Below are 16,130 nucleotides of genomic sequence, written 5' to 3' on the forward strand. Positions count from 1 at the left end.
AGTATTCTATCTCCCGGCATCCCTGCATTTGAGTAAGCGTCTTATTTTTTAGAGTCGTCGGCAGTAGAATGGATGTTGACCTCCTGACGGACCTTGTGACCGCGGAAACTTGCTTGAATCTTAGTCGCTGCCTTATGCAAGTCTGGATCGGCCAAGTCGATCCCCTCTAATTCTTGAACAGCGTCTTGCATCTGCAGCAGAATTTGAACAAAAGAACGTAAAACGTAAAACGCTATGGTCGTTCGTTAATTTAAGGCACCCTAAATTTTTTTCATCCTCGGATACGGCTCCCCGAACTGGAACTTATTCGTAAACGGGATGTCTCTCACATTTATCGAAGTTACCCTTCTTATCTTAAATGAGACTGCATGGAATCCCGCTGTGCATCAACTAGTCCGTACATAATTAATCGATACGACACGAAAGTAACTTAAACATTGTAGGCCATACCGGTCTACTGGTCCTGGGATGAGCTTTAGTAGCGCTTCGATACCCAGATGATCATCTTCAGCTTGGAAGGTAACTGTCGATTATTCGCCGAGCATTCGTGGATCAATGTAATGTCAAAGAGTCTAACAATAGCTTTTTCTCACGGATCTCGGCACAGAAATGATCGATCACAGCGACCTTGTATATCAAAACCTGTCATTACCGCTTCATCGATCGAATCGATATCGGCATACCAGATTGAGAAAAAAAATTACTTTGATTACAACAGCTTTCTTAGCTATTTATTCTTGTTTTAATATATAATTTTGTTTTAATATAAAATGCAATGTAAAAACTACGCGATTATTACTTTCCAGCAATATAATTTGTGAAAAATGAATTTACTGAGATATTAATTTGCATTATTTCTTAAATATTTATTGAAAGATGACTATATAATTAATTCATTATTTATCAATAAAACTCTATTAATAAAAAATCTTTTCTTGTAACATTCAGGGAGCTTTAATCTAGGAGATAGGATATTTACTACATAAAGAGTGAGGTATCTTACTCTTTATCATAATGAGTTGCGTTCATCCTATCTCTTTAATCATTCTTAATATCAATAAATCAATAATTTTCAATAACTTTTAAAATTTGCTTGGAAAATTCTTGTTAAACTCTTTGTTATAAGCATTAATTAATCAAAAATGTTTAAAATTATAAAAATTATAAACTATTGAATTCAATATCGAGAGAGAGAATATATTATTTTCTGAATTTTATATATTTATAATTACTGTACACACACAGAGAAAAAAGTATTTGTGACTATAATTGTATGGTTAAAAAATTATGGTTAGGAAATCCATTTTTATGGTTACTGCTATTATTATAAGTAATAATAATAACCTCATATATGTATACTAAATAGTAAATGTAATAGTAAATAAAAATAATCATTTTTATGTAATAAATGCAATCATTATTAAATCGTGAATATAATTATTTTCTTAACATTCGCTAACTATTTACATGATAATAATTATTAAGAGATATGGTAAAGAAAAACTAATTTGCATGATAAGGAAAAACTTATGCATGTCATATAGTAATGATCAGAGAATGCAAAGTTATTTTTTAAAAGTATCAAGTTACAGTTACTCGTTATCGAATAGAAACAATAACAAGTTACTAGTTATCAATTTTTAAAAATAACTCGTCACAGTTATCGTTACTTGAGAAAGTAACTTTTTGTTACTTTTCCCTTACTTTTTAAAAAATCGACAACCACCAATTATAGCGAACGAGTGCCTAAGGGCTTTCTAGTCTCAAACGCTATGAATGACTTGTGTTTACTCGAGCCGTATCCAAAGTACCGATAAAAGTAACTATAAAATTCATTATCGTTATCAAAAAGATGTAACTACGTTAAGATGTTACCGTTACAAAAATTTACCGTTACCAAAAAAGTAACTTGTAAGTGTAACTTCGTTACAAGTAGAATTACTTTCATTTCTTGATAATATTTCAATGTTGAAGCAGCTGTAATGTGATTAATATAACAATTATAAATTTATAGTTGATCCAAAAAATGATTACAAATTATAGTTAAATTATAGTACTTGCATTTTTTTTCTCTCAGTGTATATAAAATATATATATATATATATAATATGTATCTATAATTCAAATAATTTTATTAAATCAAATTTTACATTAAATGATTTAATCAGGAGCAAAAATTTATTTCATATTGATAATAAAAAATGACTAATGATCGAATATATTTTCCTGACAATTAGATATGATATTAGATTAGATGAAGTTCTGAAGAGTCAATAGAACTCGTGTTTAAAATTTGTATGAAAGGCCGAAGGCAGATGCTAGATAAAGCAGCTTCTAACCCTCTGCAATCAATAAATAACAGGTCTATATGTATACATATTTAAGATTGACAATTAACTTACCTTTTCTTCTATCTTAGCAGTTGCACTCTCAACCATATTCATCGCCGACTTGGCTGCAGCTTGTTCCTTCCTCGACATGTGGCCCCGGAAAGTCGCTTGTATCTTTTTCGCCGCGTTACAGAGCTCTATCAAATAGAAGCTGTTTCAAAAATGATTCTTGCTCCGAACTCATATCATAGAATGTATAATCGCTCACCCTGATCGTCGGTACGGAATTCCTCCTGCAACTGTTCTTGCGTAGGTTCCGTAGATTCGGAGGATTTTTCGTCGGTTCGTGTCTCTTTCGACGCTGTTTCCGACACTCTTAGACTTTTTCTAGCGTGATGTCCACGGAAAGCTGCTTGTATTTTTGTGGCTGCTGCCTCTTTCTCTTTTTCTTCGTCTGCGTCGTTTTCTTTCCCCTCGTCTGCGGACTCCGCTTTCGTTGCGCTGTTTTCGGCCGCCTTTGAAATATCTTCAAATAGAAGTAAAATAAAAAATAATTTCGCTTTCGGCTTAATTTTACGCAGAGTGTGAATTAGAGATGCTACATCTGATATAGTTAAAAGTTTCTTGAACAATAATAACGGACGTAATGATAATATAAAGAAAAGCCGATAAGAACCAAAATGGATATCGATGTATAATATTAATAAAATATTATACACATAAAATTAATTTATCATTCGCGGTAAATTGCATGAGGTAAACGACTTTGATCCAATTTCCTTGTTAATGTTTTTTCTCATCCTTTGATGTAGGTTTTAATATTATTATATTATATTTTATTATATCTTAACCCATGTTTTCTTGCGCTATTTAAATTATTATATTAAATTGAAAAAGACTCAAATTGTTGTGTATGTAATGCATTACGAATAATGAACTAAATATTTTGTTAACATTACATACCGACATCCGCTATGATTTTTTGTTAACTTTTGTTTCTTATTTCGCTTTAACTTAGAGCCTTTGCCACTTTTTATAAGAGTCGAACACAAATAATGAAATATAACTGAATATATCAATTACTTGATATACATCTGTAATTGCCCTCAAATATATTTTTCTTAAGAAAATAATGACTATAAATTGTCCGAAAATCCATAGAAGATTGGAGGAGAAAGGGTGCGGCTTCTGATACATCCCGTATATTAGAAATGGCTGCCGTGTTAGCCACAGTTCACCTACATTTATTCCGAACATTTCACCTTCCACAGACACGTCCAGAGCGACAAGTATCGATTAGCATTTCTATTTTCGCGCTGCACGTTCGAGATTATACGGCGCCTAATATACATTTTTAATATTTCACGCCTTGATGTGAAATGATGTGACAAATATTAATCGAGTCTTCCATCTCTTTTATAACAAAGTTAAATCTTTGTGCCTTCAGTGATTAATCGACGTATCGACATAAGCAATTATTTCACACGGTGCGAATTTTCCTTTGAAGATCATAAAAAGTAATCCAGCGAATCTATCATTATTTTTCTTCATCCTTTCTGACGAAGGAACAATAATAAAAGTTAATTCTCGTATTTTACACCAAGATCTATTTCTGGGGTTCCATTATATTCTCAATTTAAGTACATTCTGAATTTTTTAGAAATAAAATAATGTGTTATGTTTGAGCAGGATTAAGTTGATTTTTTTTTAATTGAATGTTATGAATTGGTTCAGGTTTTACGAGATTAAATGAATGAAATAATTAAATGTAAAGTACGAGGATCAAGTGTGACAATATTGGAAACTGAATTTTCTTTCAGAAAAGAGTACTCTCCAGCTATTGAGCGCTTTTGCGCGACTTTTCGTTTCTTTAGATTACTCCACTTGACGGACCAAGTGGAAATTCAAGAGATACAGTGACATTTTTGTGACGAGCAATGAATTCTTCCCCAGTTATGCGATTCACGGTTTTGTCACATTGTGCAAAGTTAGATCGATCGTACAAGTCCGCTATAATATTATCGACGTTTATGTTTATATATATTGTAAAGCTTTCTCAAAGAAAGTAAAAAGTTTATTAAAGAAAAAGAATAAAATTACATACATTTTTTATGCACGTACATAAAAAACGCGCATTACATTTCATTTAGAACTAAAAGGCTTGCCTGAGGACTAAATTACTTGTATCGTGATTTCATCTTCGAGCATTCCCTTCGCGCCTGTCTCGATATTTTTACGGCAGTAATGTCTTTTAAATGCTTGGACTTGCTTTATTTCTCTTGTGATATCACGCAAGGATGTTTCGCCATCGATCTACCCAGACCTTGTTACCACAACTCTCGAGGAAATCAAACTTCCTTTCCAGAGAAACATTATCTTGATTATAAAACCTTTTTTAACTCTAAATAGATAAACTTCATTTTTGTTTGTTGTTCATATGTCGATTAAAACTAAAGATAAATTTAGCGACATCGTAAACTATTTTATTTTTATAAAATGATATTTCTGTCGAAAAAAAAATGTTAAGAGTCATAAAAATAATTTCTGAATGATAAACTTTTGACATTAAATTAATATTATACTTATAAATTATTATTTTGCAATTAAATGCCATGTTTTTTGTTTAAAAAACAGAATATTTTTAACATCAACCTACTATTATCAGTTAATAAAATATCAATCAGTTTCAAATTATTTTTATTGAAAGAAGATTTTTCGTAGTTTAAAAATTATGCAAAATGTTTAATAGATTATTGTCTTTTCTTGTATCTAAACACAAAAAAAACGTGTAACGATAAATTCAAGTACATTTGGTGAAAAGATTTACAAATCTTGAGATTCACTTTTGATAAAGACTGTTTTCTTTTCTTTAAATATCTGAGAAAATTTATTTCGCTCTATCAATCGGTTTACATCCGTTAACTGCGAAATAACAGTCGATCAGTCAAACAGCTGATCTCAAATAGATTTTAGGGCTTTCCGAGGGTGCGACTACTTCCGTTGCTTATTATAAAGATTCCCATTTTACTTGACCCGGCCCGGTTACGAGGGGGGGGCGTTCGATATGGTGTCCTCGGATGTGCAGGTACGAAGTACAAGAAAGAGACTCGCGTTGCACCTGACAATCGCGTCGTCGATGATCATTTTGGACTTTACCTCGCGCTTTATACACGATATTAACAGTGGCAAGCGCGATTCGCGTGCCCTGAGACAATATCACTTCAAGCCCCCGCCCCGGTCATCGCCGCCCGCCACCCGCCACCCGCCTCTTTTAACCCGGTTTTCCGCCGACGATGGCATGCACGCGAGGATCGTTGCATCGCGAGGTGGCGGCTGTCGGGTCGCACTCGCGCTGCGACTCACCTTCGTCGCCGCTCGCTCGCTCGGCCTCTCACCTGCACATCCACACGCGGCTCGGTCTGACGTGCAACTGACTGTTCCCGGGCACCGACGACCCCGTTTATAACAGTGACCGATCACGGCCCTGCCGCGCCGCTCGTTCGCAGTCGCAGTCCTCGGATTCTCGCCCTGCGACCGAGTACACGCCGCGAAACAGGGCCGTCTCGTGGATGTCGTTCAACCCTCTGTGCTTCCAACTTTTTATATATTTTCTGGTTTTTTACTCATTTGCTATTAATAACTAGAATCGAGTATTTCTATTTGCGACCGAATGTTTTTAAGCTCTATTAATTTACAAACATAAGAAGATTGTCGAAAACATTATTTTCGCTCCATTTTTGGACTCTCCCGGCCTAAAAAAGATATTGATCTTTTTTCTTTTTTTCTTTTTAAAATATTGGAAATGGTCCAAACCGAAATATTTTATGCTTTTTGTCAATATCTGGAATTTTAATTAATTATGCATTTTCAATTGCAGTTAAAGTCTTTTTGACTTTTCTCACACTATCGTGCCTATTCAATCTATTAAATTAAATATTATATATATTCAAACAATTGCATCATTGCGTATTGCAGAACTCTGCTGAGAAAATCGTATCTTAATAACAAGTTTTACAAATACGATTTATAAATTATTATAAAATTATTATCTTTTGTTTTAATGTAAAAAAATGACGAGGCTATCAATAAAATTCTAATATAAAGAAAAAGAACGCTTGTAAGCCGAGATGTATATTTTTATTATTATTTAATTTACAATAACTTATTATCGCTGTTACGTCATGTATCAACAAACGTTTCGACCTTTTTAATAACAAATCATTCTCAGCGTTACAAAATATATAATTAATATCGAACTTAATAAAACGTAAATTAGAGAGCAAACATTTTAAAATTCAAAGGTTATTGAATAAACTTTGAAAGGTTAATAATTGCGCGCGTCTTTGATCTATATTTTATAAATTTGACGATATTAATTATATTTTAATCTTGTAGCAGTAAGAATGATCTGTTATTATAATAAAAGGTCGAAATATTTGTCATTAGTTGTTGTAAATTACATATTAGCAAAAACATCTAGCTCGGCCCACAAAGTTTTCTTTTGCTTTATATTTGAATTTATCCTTTATATTATTTTTTGTTAAAAAGACAATATAGAGTATGCTTTGCAAACGATTTAATCGCAAGCGAAAATACTGTTATGACATTTAAATTGCCAAGAAGCCAACGATGAAAGAGGATTAAAGGAAAAGCCGATATATATAAACAGTTTACATGCTCTATTAAAATTACGTCAGTGGATGATAAATTGTATAAATTGTATAAATTGTATAATATATAAGCTGCTTATTTAATTATTTGATAATTACTTGATTATATTCATTGCTAATCACAAATACTGAAATTATTATACAGCCAAAGGGTAACATTTAATCTATTGTATATTCAACTCTCGCTGAGAAGAAAAATGCAATCGTGGCTTAGTTTACATCAATTATTATATTACTTCTTTTTGTTATCTTCTACACTTCATCACGTGTAAAATATTCTTTGGGACAAAAAAAGAATTACTTTCAATTACAAGTACAGTCACTTTGAGCCTGGAATGATAACGATCCACAATTGTACGGGACAGAACTAGGTCAGACGTGTTATTTTTTATGTATAGATTGTTATAATTAGATTTGCTACAAGATATTAGTTCAGTTACCAGAAAGTACACATATGCGTACATATTCATAACTTATTGGAATTTTATTGTTGGAAATATACAACTGAAGATTCAAGAAATTATTTTGATATTTCAAATATCTATGCATAGAAAGAACAAAATATTTTAACCTATATAAATACGGATATGGAAACAAAGTTTTCAAATGCAAATGAAATGGAAAACCAAAACTATATTTAAAAGCTTTTTCTTAAAATATTAACAATTTTTATTTACGGTGAAACATTACGTTCTCACATAGAAAGGATGGTTTGTGGAAGTACTTAAAAATTTAGCTATAGATATAGATAATAAAAATAACTTTGTTATTCATCAAAATAATTATACACATAATGAATGTAGGAATTTCAAGCATGATGAACAGTGCTGCGAAAGATTTTAACATTCTAGTAACCAGTTTAAGCATCCTACATAATTATTTTAATTATGATAGAATTAAAATAGATAGAATATTAATTATGGTAGAATTAAAATAAAAAATATAATATAAGGCTCTTCAAGATAAACTCGATATAAATATAATGATGTAATGAGAAAATGCCAATGTGAGCCGACAGCAGTTTATTCGTATGTAACAATTTAATATATACATTATATATCTCATTACATATATTTTTGGTCTAATAAAATTATTTGTAGATCTATTTTTAGATCTCTTTCTAACTAAATTTTTAGATACTTCAGCAAAATCATCCTTATCATGTGAGAAGATATTCTATGTTATTCTAAGAAAAAAAAACAATTTTTAAACGTTTTAACAAAAATTTTTAAATGTTACATTTCGCTTTTCGTTCTCCGTTTGCAAAAGCTCGAAACTCTATTTTCAAGAGCGATTAACATACACGCTACACCAAACTTTTCAAAACTTTTATATATCGATTCCATTCATCATTCCCGCAGTTTGATCGGCATTCTTATGCGAGCCACATAGTTGGAATCTCTATATAGTTGCGTCGGTATTGATGAAACTCACAATCAGTATCTCACATGCGGAAATTTATCGAAACTTCGAGCTAATTGATTTTACTCGAACTCCAAGTTACGTTGCACGGATTTTTACTACCAGCCAGTAAAGTAGGAATTGCCGAAACTCAATAATTAAATTTGCTGTATCAACTTCTGATAAATCAAGTTCTTTAAATATAAATCAATGTACTCTTGTAATTGTGTAGTGCAATACTGAAAACGCGCGAAGAAAAGACATTATCATTTTGTTAAAAAAAGAACGTAAGTTCAACCAAATCCTGAATAAACATCTCAAACGAGAAGAAATCAATATTCGATTTTCTGTATTTATTATTATTGTTATTGTTATTACTACTACAAGTTATTCTTACTGTAACGTTCATTAATACTTGCGAAAACTCAGCTACTGTTTATTACTATCCCATAAATACTACTTTGTGATTATTATGATAAAAACATCGCGCTCCAGAAAGCTGAAGCTTTTTATTAATGTTTCTTTTATTAAATCCGTTCCTTCGTCTATTTTAACTAGACTCCATCATCTTGTCGTATCTCGATTATAAAAGGAAACTTTCGTAGTTCTAGAAACAGTGAAGGGTTAAACCTTGACATACATCACGCGATCAGCACTTTTATTCGGAATTTCGATATACCCCCATCGGATTACACGAGCGTTGAGCGTCCTATTTTACATTTGCCAAGATACGTTTATTTTCTGGCGCGTTATCGAGAATGGTATTATTGCAAGATGGAGGAAATTATAACGTTAAATTTCTAAAAATCTAATAAGACATCGAAAATAAATAATGACATCTGAGCATACAAAAATATCCATTTTATTAATATCAATTATGAGTTCATATTCTACGTGTCCAATTCCGTTGTAAATAATAAAACAAATAGAATTAAAATTTATTCTTAAATAATTTTTACTATACAAACAGTTTTCTTAAAAATCGTTTATATCAAGAATTTTATTTTATATATTCGATTGAAGTAAAACAATAATTTATTGATTGTTGATTTAAAAAAAAAAAGGTATTTTAAGAATTTTCGTTTGATTTCGACCGATCGTAATTAATAACTCAAATCTCACCGCAGTTTATTGAAAGGATGATCAAGAATGATTTCGTAGCTTGCAAAACATGGAGAATAATATTTCAGAGGGAATGCTAAAAATTTCTATATTCATCATTGTGCACATCGAACGTTATGAGGAAAATAGTCGTCCGTTCTGCCGACCCTACTGATTGCGTTGATATTATTACTGAAGCGTGCACGCAATCAGGTTGAAGAATCTAACAAAGTGAACAGAGGTACATTTATCATCGTGAAACAAAGCAGACTGTGTCATTGTCAAGATAAACAACGCCGTAGTTTTGCGACAGTCGCACTTTTTAGAGATTAGAGTGATGCAAAAAATTGCAAAACATAAAAATCAGAAAAAGCATAACACGAGAGGGTTAATCATCGTCAGTACAAAAATTTAATATCACGCAAACTCTAGTAAAGCGGAAATATGCAAACAAAATTAGATCACGTTTATCGTATAGCTTATTTTAAATTTGCATAATGACTAATATTGCTTGTACGATTGACAAATTGAAAGGGATGACCGCTTACCCCCGTTCTTGATGGAATCGCCTTCTTTCGCCTCCTCTACAGCCGGCTGGACGCTCTCCTTACTGGTATTACACCCCATGTCTCCTGATCCGTTCTTCTCTTAACTTTTCTTGTGTCAAATTAAATCGGACGTCGTCAAAAAGTACCCGTATTATTGTAGTTCTCTTGTTAACATTGCGTTATCAAGTAAAAACAATTAAGTCATCACTTTTCTCAGTGGAGACTAGTCTTGTAGTAAATACAAATTACGTTCTACTTTTTCAAAAAGCTAATCAGTATAAATTTTCGTCTTCCACTTTTCTATTGTCTTTCTTTTTATTAACTCTTTTTCTTTCACTCGCTTTTTCTATCATTCACTGTTCGAGAATATAAAACGTCGCGATTGTAAAACGTCGCGTCGTACTTTTTCTACGTCTCAAACATCCTTTTAAATTATCCTTTTGGTAATGAAAAATAGCTGTCTCTAGTAGCGACTAAAATTTCTTTCAAGTTCTCAAAAGTATATCTTGCACCTTTAATCGACTGTGAAAATTCGAGGACTTTTATTCCTCGAAGTTACTTTTCTCCCTTCTCGCTTTCCGTCTCTTTCTCTCTTCATCTACATATGCGCGCATACATATATGTACGTTATTCCTGCGCCCACCCCTTGCATCCCACCGTTATTCGGGGGTTACTGACACGTCGCGTGGCGCCGGCACCTGCGAGACAATCCTTCACACTTGAAAGTAATCCGACACCTCTTCATGCGTCTCGCTGTCACGCGACGCCTGGTGTCCTGTCGCCGTTGTCTCCTTCGACAAAGGAAGGATTCTACCGGCCGATCGTGACTCACCGAAAGTCAAACATCACCGCGAGCTGTGCACGTAAAGACGAGAAATCCCGTCGACGTCGCGAACGATACTGGCGTCGCTCGCTTACGACCCTGCCCTTGCTCGCGTGGCGACCAAGCCGGATCGTACCAGTCTATGTATATGTCAACAGATATATATTCGCGCCACACAGTTACCTCCGTTTCTCGCGCCGTGGAGGAGCCGTGGAGGCGGTGGAGGCAGCGACGGCGGCGGCGGCGGCGGCGGCGACGGCACGCACGCGGAAGAGATCGCCGCGTTTTAACCGGCGCGAAGCGACACGCTGGCTATGAAAGCCTAAAGCGCAAGCCTCAGTGTTACCAATGTATGACGGTTGTCCTTCCGCGAGGATTCGACGCCAGGACTCGATAGAGATTGCACGATGCGATTGTACGGCGAACCGTAAACCGTTTCGATCCGGTAATCGCCTCCCTAATCGCACGCGCCGCGAATGACTATGTCAAATGTGCGCTCCGCCACTCCCAATACTCCCATACTACCCGCCATCCGGAGTGGATTCTAGCGACCTTAAAAGCGCACGATCGATTTCGCAGATGGTGGTATTCCACTCGCCTAGACCATCGCCGGCAGACCATTGCCAGACCGGCGCCAGCTTCTCCGTTCTTCTCGTTTTCTGGAACGAATATCGATTTCGCGGTCTCCACGCGTGTTACCTTACTAATATATCTCAATTGTTTTGCGCGATGTTAGACTACTATTTGCGAGGAACAAGAATGAGACTAAAGATTAGAATAATGAAATGAGACTAAACGATTCTTTCACACTGGAGCAATCGCACGGACGGTTACACGTGTCTGTCAGGAAGAAAAAAAAAAGATATACTTAAATTATCAAAACATTTAAAATTCTTTATTGATTCTTCTTTATTAACGATCGATAGAAATAGAATTGGAAACTCCTTCTGCTATAGTAATACATATGTGTGAACATGATCACATGTCGGCTGTACTCCACTTATAGGCATCTTCTTGTAAAGCTACTTTTGCATTTTGTGCTTCGTACCACTTCTTTTCATATCCGTTACTTCTATCGACCCCATCCCATCGATGACCGGGTTTAATACCGAATCGATTTGGCGCGTACGAACCTTGATATTGTGGTGGATCTACAATTAAAACGATTGAATGACAATTTTTTTAAGTATACAATAGGAAAAGAAATCTCTCTCTCTCTCTCTCTCTCTCTCTCTCTCTCTCTCTCTCTACATACCTGGCTTTCTTTTTCCCTCTTTTATTTGTTTTTGTTTTATATACTTCAACATAGGATCACCTTCCCTCTCTTGTTCTCTCAATTCTTTATCTAGATCTGCATCATCTGCGTATCTCGCCAAAGGTTTATGCATCTCGTATAAGTCATTTTTTAATTTTTCCTCGCGATCCTCCACTTGTTTCAAGCTAGAATAAGACATGAACATTTATTAGCGAGAGAATCAAAGAATTTATCAGAAAAGCAAGAATGAAATAAAGATGAAAGAAAAATAGCTCACCCTTTGCCCCATTTGGCGTATTTCTCATCTATCTCTCGTTGTTTCATTTCCTGTTCTTGTTTTTCTGCTGCTTCTGCTTCTAAATTGCGCTTTCTTCCCGTTTTGTCACGTACAATCGTAGCTTGTCCTTCCCCAGTGATCTCTTTACTTAACTGAGACAATTCAACGCTAACTTATACTATCTGTAGCCTTCACGAATAAATAAATACTTTTATAAATATAACTTCGAACTATAAAGAATATTACCTTGCTAAAATGCTCCGCCTCTTGTCGTTTATGAGCTTCCGTTTCTTCTCGCAATGCTGTTGCAGCTTGAAATCCTGCTGTTTTTCCATCTAATGTCTTTGTCGTTCGATCGTGATCTCTGGAATAATTTCTCGCGTGTCCATGTTCAGAAACGTTTGTTTCTTCATCCCATCGCGTCTTTTTTCTTTTCTCCCGTGTATCCGAATATGATCGAGATTTATGATCTCTATCTTCATATTTCTTCTCTTGTTTATCCCTGTTCGATCTGTCCAAAAAGATTATTATACGTATTTATCATTTTGTTAATTCATATGCAACAGAATTTAAAGAATGAGAAATAATAAAATTTCCTAAAATTGAAAACAATAATAATAAAAATTCAGTATTTGAAAGAAATTTCTTAATTTCAAAATATTATAAAAGTTTATTAAAAAAACGAATATTAATTATATATTCTTCTCTAAAACTAAAAATCAATTATATGCAAAAACAGAATATTGATTATAATAATCTTCATCGAACGTCAAAATTACCTCGAAACATCTTGTCTACCGTATCTGGATAAATTTTTTTTATCGTAATAATCATGCCCTCTATTGTTTCTACGCGAAATGGAATGTGGCGAATTATCCCTCCGAGATCGATGATCATTACGCCGAGATGTACTTGAATCTTTGCCCTTCGTTTTCTTTCTGTTTTCATATAAATCTGTATCTAGATTCTGTTTGCGATTTTTTCTAGGTGGACTAAAATCCGAATCACTGTCTTTGTTACCTGAACTTCGATAGCTTCGTCCAGATGTACTGTGAGCCGAAGTCCGATGTTTTGTATTTCTAGGTGGACTTAAATCTGAGTCATAATTTTTAAGTTTCCTAGGTGGACTCAAATCAGAATCATTATTTCTGGATTGTCGAGATGGACTCAAATCTGAGTCATAATTTTTAGATTGCCTAAGTGGACTTAAATCTGAATCATCATTTTTAGATCGTCTGTATGAATCGATATGTTTATGTTTAGAATGTTTGAGTCTAGGTGGACTCAGATCAGAATTATCATCCTTCGATCGTCCATTTGGACTCATATCTGCACGTTTATTTTTAGAATGCTTAGATCTAGGTGAACTCAAGTCTGAACTATCACCTTTAGATTGTCCATGAGGACTTAAATCCACATGTTTATTTTTAGAATGCTTAGCTCTAGGTGGACTCAAATCGGAGTTGTCATTGGCCTGCTTGGCATTTGCCTCATCAAGATTTCTTTTGTCTTTATCGATAATATGATTAATAATAGTTAAATCGCCTTCGTCATTCTCAGTTATAATTTTCCACCTTCGTTTATCTGTGAAATCAACTGGTCCACGTTCATCAACTATACCAGCGATTTGAGGAGCATCTTCTCCCTCTAAAAGGATATTGAATTCACCTTCTTCAATAGGCCTCATATTCTTCAAATCTATATCATCATCTATAATTTTTACTCTGCAAAAATATTTCCATCCGATTCACGTTCAGGTCAAAGATTTCCCTTGCAAAAACTATTTTATAAGGACCAAGAAAGCTTTTTAATTATATGATGAAATTAAATGCGCAAATATATTAATCGCCATGTGTAAAAATATCTCAACAAAAATATGATAGAAATATGTTCTGAGTAATTAAATTTTTAGCATTATTTTTAAAATAATATAATTTTATTTAGAAAATAATGTTCAATAATTTTAAAATGTGAAAAATGATTGACTGTATGGATAATAGAAACGTATTAATATTATGTTTATGCAACCACCGTTTACATTGCATTCTAGAATATCATCACAACTGACAACATAACCTAACTTCGATGCGAAATATTCACCGTTGATTAAATTAAAATACTTATAAATTTATTCTTACGTTTTCATTCCTGTTTTATATTTCTTCTTCTTTTTCTTTTTTTTTTCGTCTCCATTGTTTAAGGATGTGTATTTTTTCAAGTATTCCTTCTGACTAATTCCTTTATTCTCCATTACAAGTTTCTAAACTATAAACAAAACACGCGATACGATAAATCATTAAATCTCAATTCACAGCGAGATAAACCTAGTTACTTTTCAAATAATAAATTTATAACAATAAAGTATAAACACACTACTGCAAGTACTACACTGTTGACACTTCTGAAGATAAAGGGAATCAAACATCAAAGGAAAATCGATAACTCGCAACCAGCTTCGGTATGCAGCACTACGTTGCCTAATGTAGATAATTTCAAGTTGTTTCTATTTGAGGGATAAATCAAGTCTGAGGGTTGTCAGAACTGTTTAGCTTGTCAAAGTTGAATATACGTGCGCGTTTAAAGATTACAATTTTAAAATAATCAATATCAAATATTTCACAAATGAGAGAGAAAGAGAGAGAGAGAGAGAGAGAGAATATTTTCCGATTTTTCTATTATTTTTTTTAAATACTTCTATTATAATTGTGAATACAAATAAAATTATAATATATAAATGAATAAATAAATCAATAAGTAAAATCTGAATTTTAAAAACAAAAATCTCTTATAATTATCCAAAATCTAATCAATAAATTAGTACGAATAAGAAAACACATATAACAGAAATAAAAAACATTGAAATTATTTCAAATTCATGCTGTTTCTTTTTTTACAATGAATTCATTCCAACTGAATATTTATTAAATTCATTGTAAACAATCTATATATATATATATTTATGTCAGATTTTAAGATGGAATTTTGTTTCTAATTTTATAAGTAATTATGATATGTATGTTTATATATTATGTATTTTGATAGATTTTACAATATATATTATATTTTGATATATTTTACAATATATTTTACAATTTTACGCGGTATATAAAAATATAAAAATACTGTAGAATATAAATAATAAAAATATAAAAATAGAATTCTATTTTAATTCTGGCACAAATTATAGGTGAAAAATAAATTCATTTTAGATTCATTAGATGGATAATTTATCTGATTACCTTGATCATAATATGAGGTAATATTTTTGCAATAAGTTTCTTTACTACAATGACGAAATTTAATTCATAAGGTTACTATTGTTATTATTATTGTTATTATATCAGATTGATTGTATTGCAAAAATTCGAAAGTAATCATATATCTGACATAAATATATTAAAAATACATATATATAAATATTATCAACATCTAATTTAAAACTGAAGTTGACGCTTCTCTTACTTAGTTAATTTATTTGTATACCGGTCTTGTAATAATTATTGTAATTTAAAATGGATCTCAAATATTAAAATTTCGTCCAAAAATGGCAAAAATTATATATATATAGATCCCAATAAATTATCTTTCCAGTATTAAAATTAAATGTTATATTTAAGCGTTTAAATACATAGGAAATATCGTTTTCATTATAATAAACACAATTTTAATGGCTAACGCAACATTAAAAAAACATTAATACAAAACGTACCGTTATTTAAACATAC

At 32.7% G+C, this 16,130-nt stretch overlaps 2 protein-coding genes and 1 long non-coding RNA gene across 5 annotated transcripts in view; 1 reads left to right on the plus strand and 2 right to left on the minus strand.

Annotated features, from left to right (window-relative positions):
• LOC147910396 (uncharacterized) overlaps nt 1-16,130 on the plus strand; it is a 52,154-nt gene that overhangs the window by 35,627 nt on the left and 397 nt on the right. The gene's annotated exons all lie outside the window — the stretch shown is intronic.
• On the minus strand, nt 40-11,308 carry igl (IQ calmodulin-binding domain containing protein igloo). Its single transcript, XM_011055262.2, has 4 exons — nt 10,051-11,308; nt 2,599-2,856; nt 2,403-2,527; nt 40-191 (listed from the first exon to the last, which is right to left on the minus strand). Exons 1-4 carry the CDS (start codon nt 10,127-10,129, stop codon nt 42-44), a joined length of 612 nt encoding a protein of 203 aa, XP_011053564.1. The 5' UTR covers nt 10,130-11,308; the 3' UTR covers nt 40-41.
• Nucleotides 11,747-14,900, minus strand: LOC105145599 (uncharacterized). 3 transcript variants are annotated; one of them, XM_011055265.2, is made up of 7 exons: nt 14,779-14,900; nt 14,544-14,670; nt 13,185-14,129; nt 12,652-12,916; nt 12,406-12,557; nt 12,129-12,313; nt 11,747-12,024 (listed from the first exon to the last, which is right to left on the minus strand). In XM_011055265.2, the coding sequence occupies exons 2-7, from the start codon at nt 14,654-14,656 to the stop codon at nt 11,852-11,854; spliced, it is 1,833 nt and encodes a 610-aa protein (XP_011053567.1). In that variant the 5' UTR covers nt 14,657-14,670; nt 14,779-14,900; the 3' UTR covers nt 11,747-11,851. The 3 variants fall into 3 exon arrangements, with proteins under 3 accessions (XP_011053567.1, XP_011053566.1, XP_087259478.1); XM_011055264.2 differs by having other exon boundaries at nt 14,544-14,890; XM_087403352.1 differs by having other exon boundaries at nt 13,185-14,185; nt 14,544-14,890.

This window comes from Acromyrmex echinatior, chromosome 2 (assembly GCF_024713525.1).
Source record: "Acromyrmex echinatior isolate Ae372 chromosome 2, ASM2471352v2, whole genome shotgun sequence".
Taxonomy (NCBI): Eukaryota; Metazoa; Arthropoda; class Insecta; order Hymenoptera; family Formicidae; genus Acromyrmex; species Acromyrmex echinatior.

Excerpts from the sequence above, each read along its gene's own strand:
- igl (XM_011055262.2), bottom strand. The coding sequence starts at position 10,129 with ATGGGGTGTAATACCAGTAAGGAGAGCGTCCAGCCGGCTGTAGAGGAG. Across the intron at positions 2,528-2,598 it reads ATTCCGTACCGACGATCAGG|AGCTCTGTAACGCGGCGAAA; the intron begins GTGAGCGATTAT and ends TCTATTTGATAG. Across the intron at positions 192-2,402 it reads CTGCTAAGATAGAAGAAAAG|ATGCAAGACGCTGTTCAAGA; the intron begins GTAAGTTAATTG and ends ATTCTGCTGCAG.
- LOC105145599 (XM_011055265.2), bottom strand. The coding sequence starts at position 14,656 with ATGGAGAATAAAGGAATTAGTCAGAAGGAATACTTGAAAAAATACACA. Across the intron at positions 12,558-12,651 it reads AGGCGGAGCATTTTAGCAAG|TTAAGTAAAGAGATCACTGG; the intron begins GTAATATTCTTT and ends GAATTGTCTCAG. Across the intron at positions 12,025-12,128 it reads AGAGGGAAAAAGAAAGCCAG|ATCCACCACAATATCAAGGT; the intron begins GTATGTAGAGAG and ends TTTTAATTGTAG.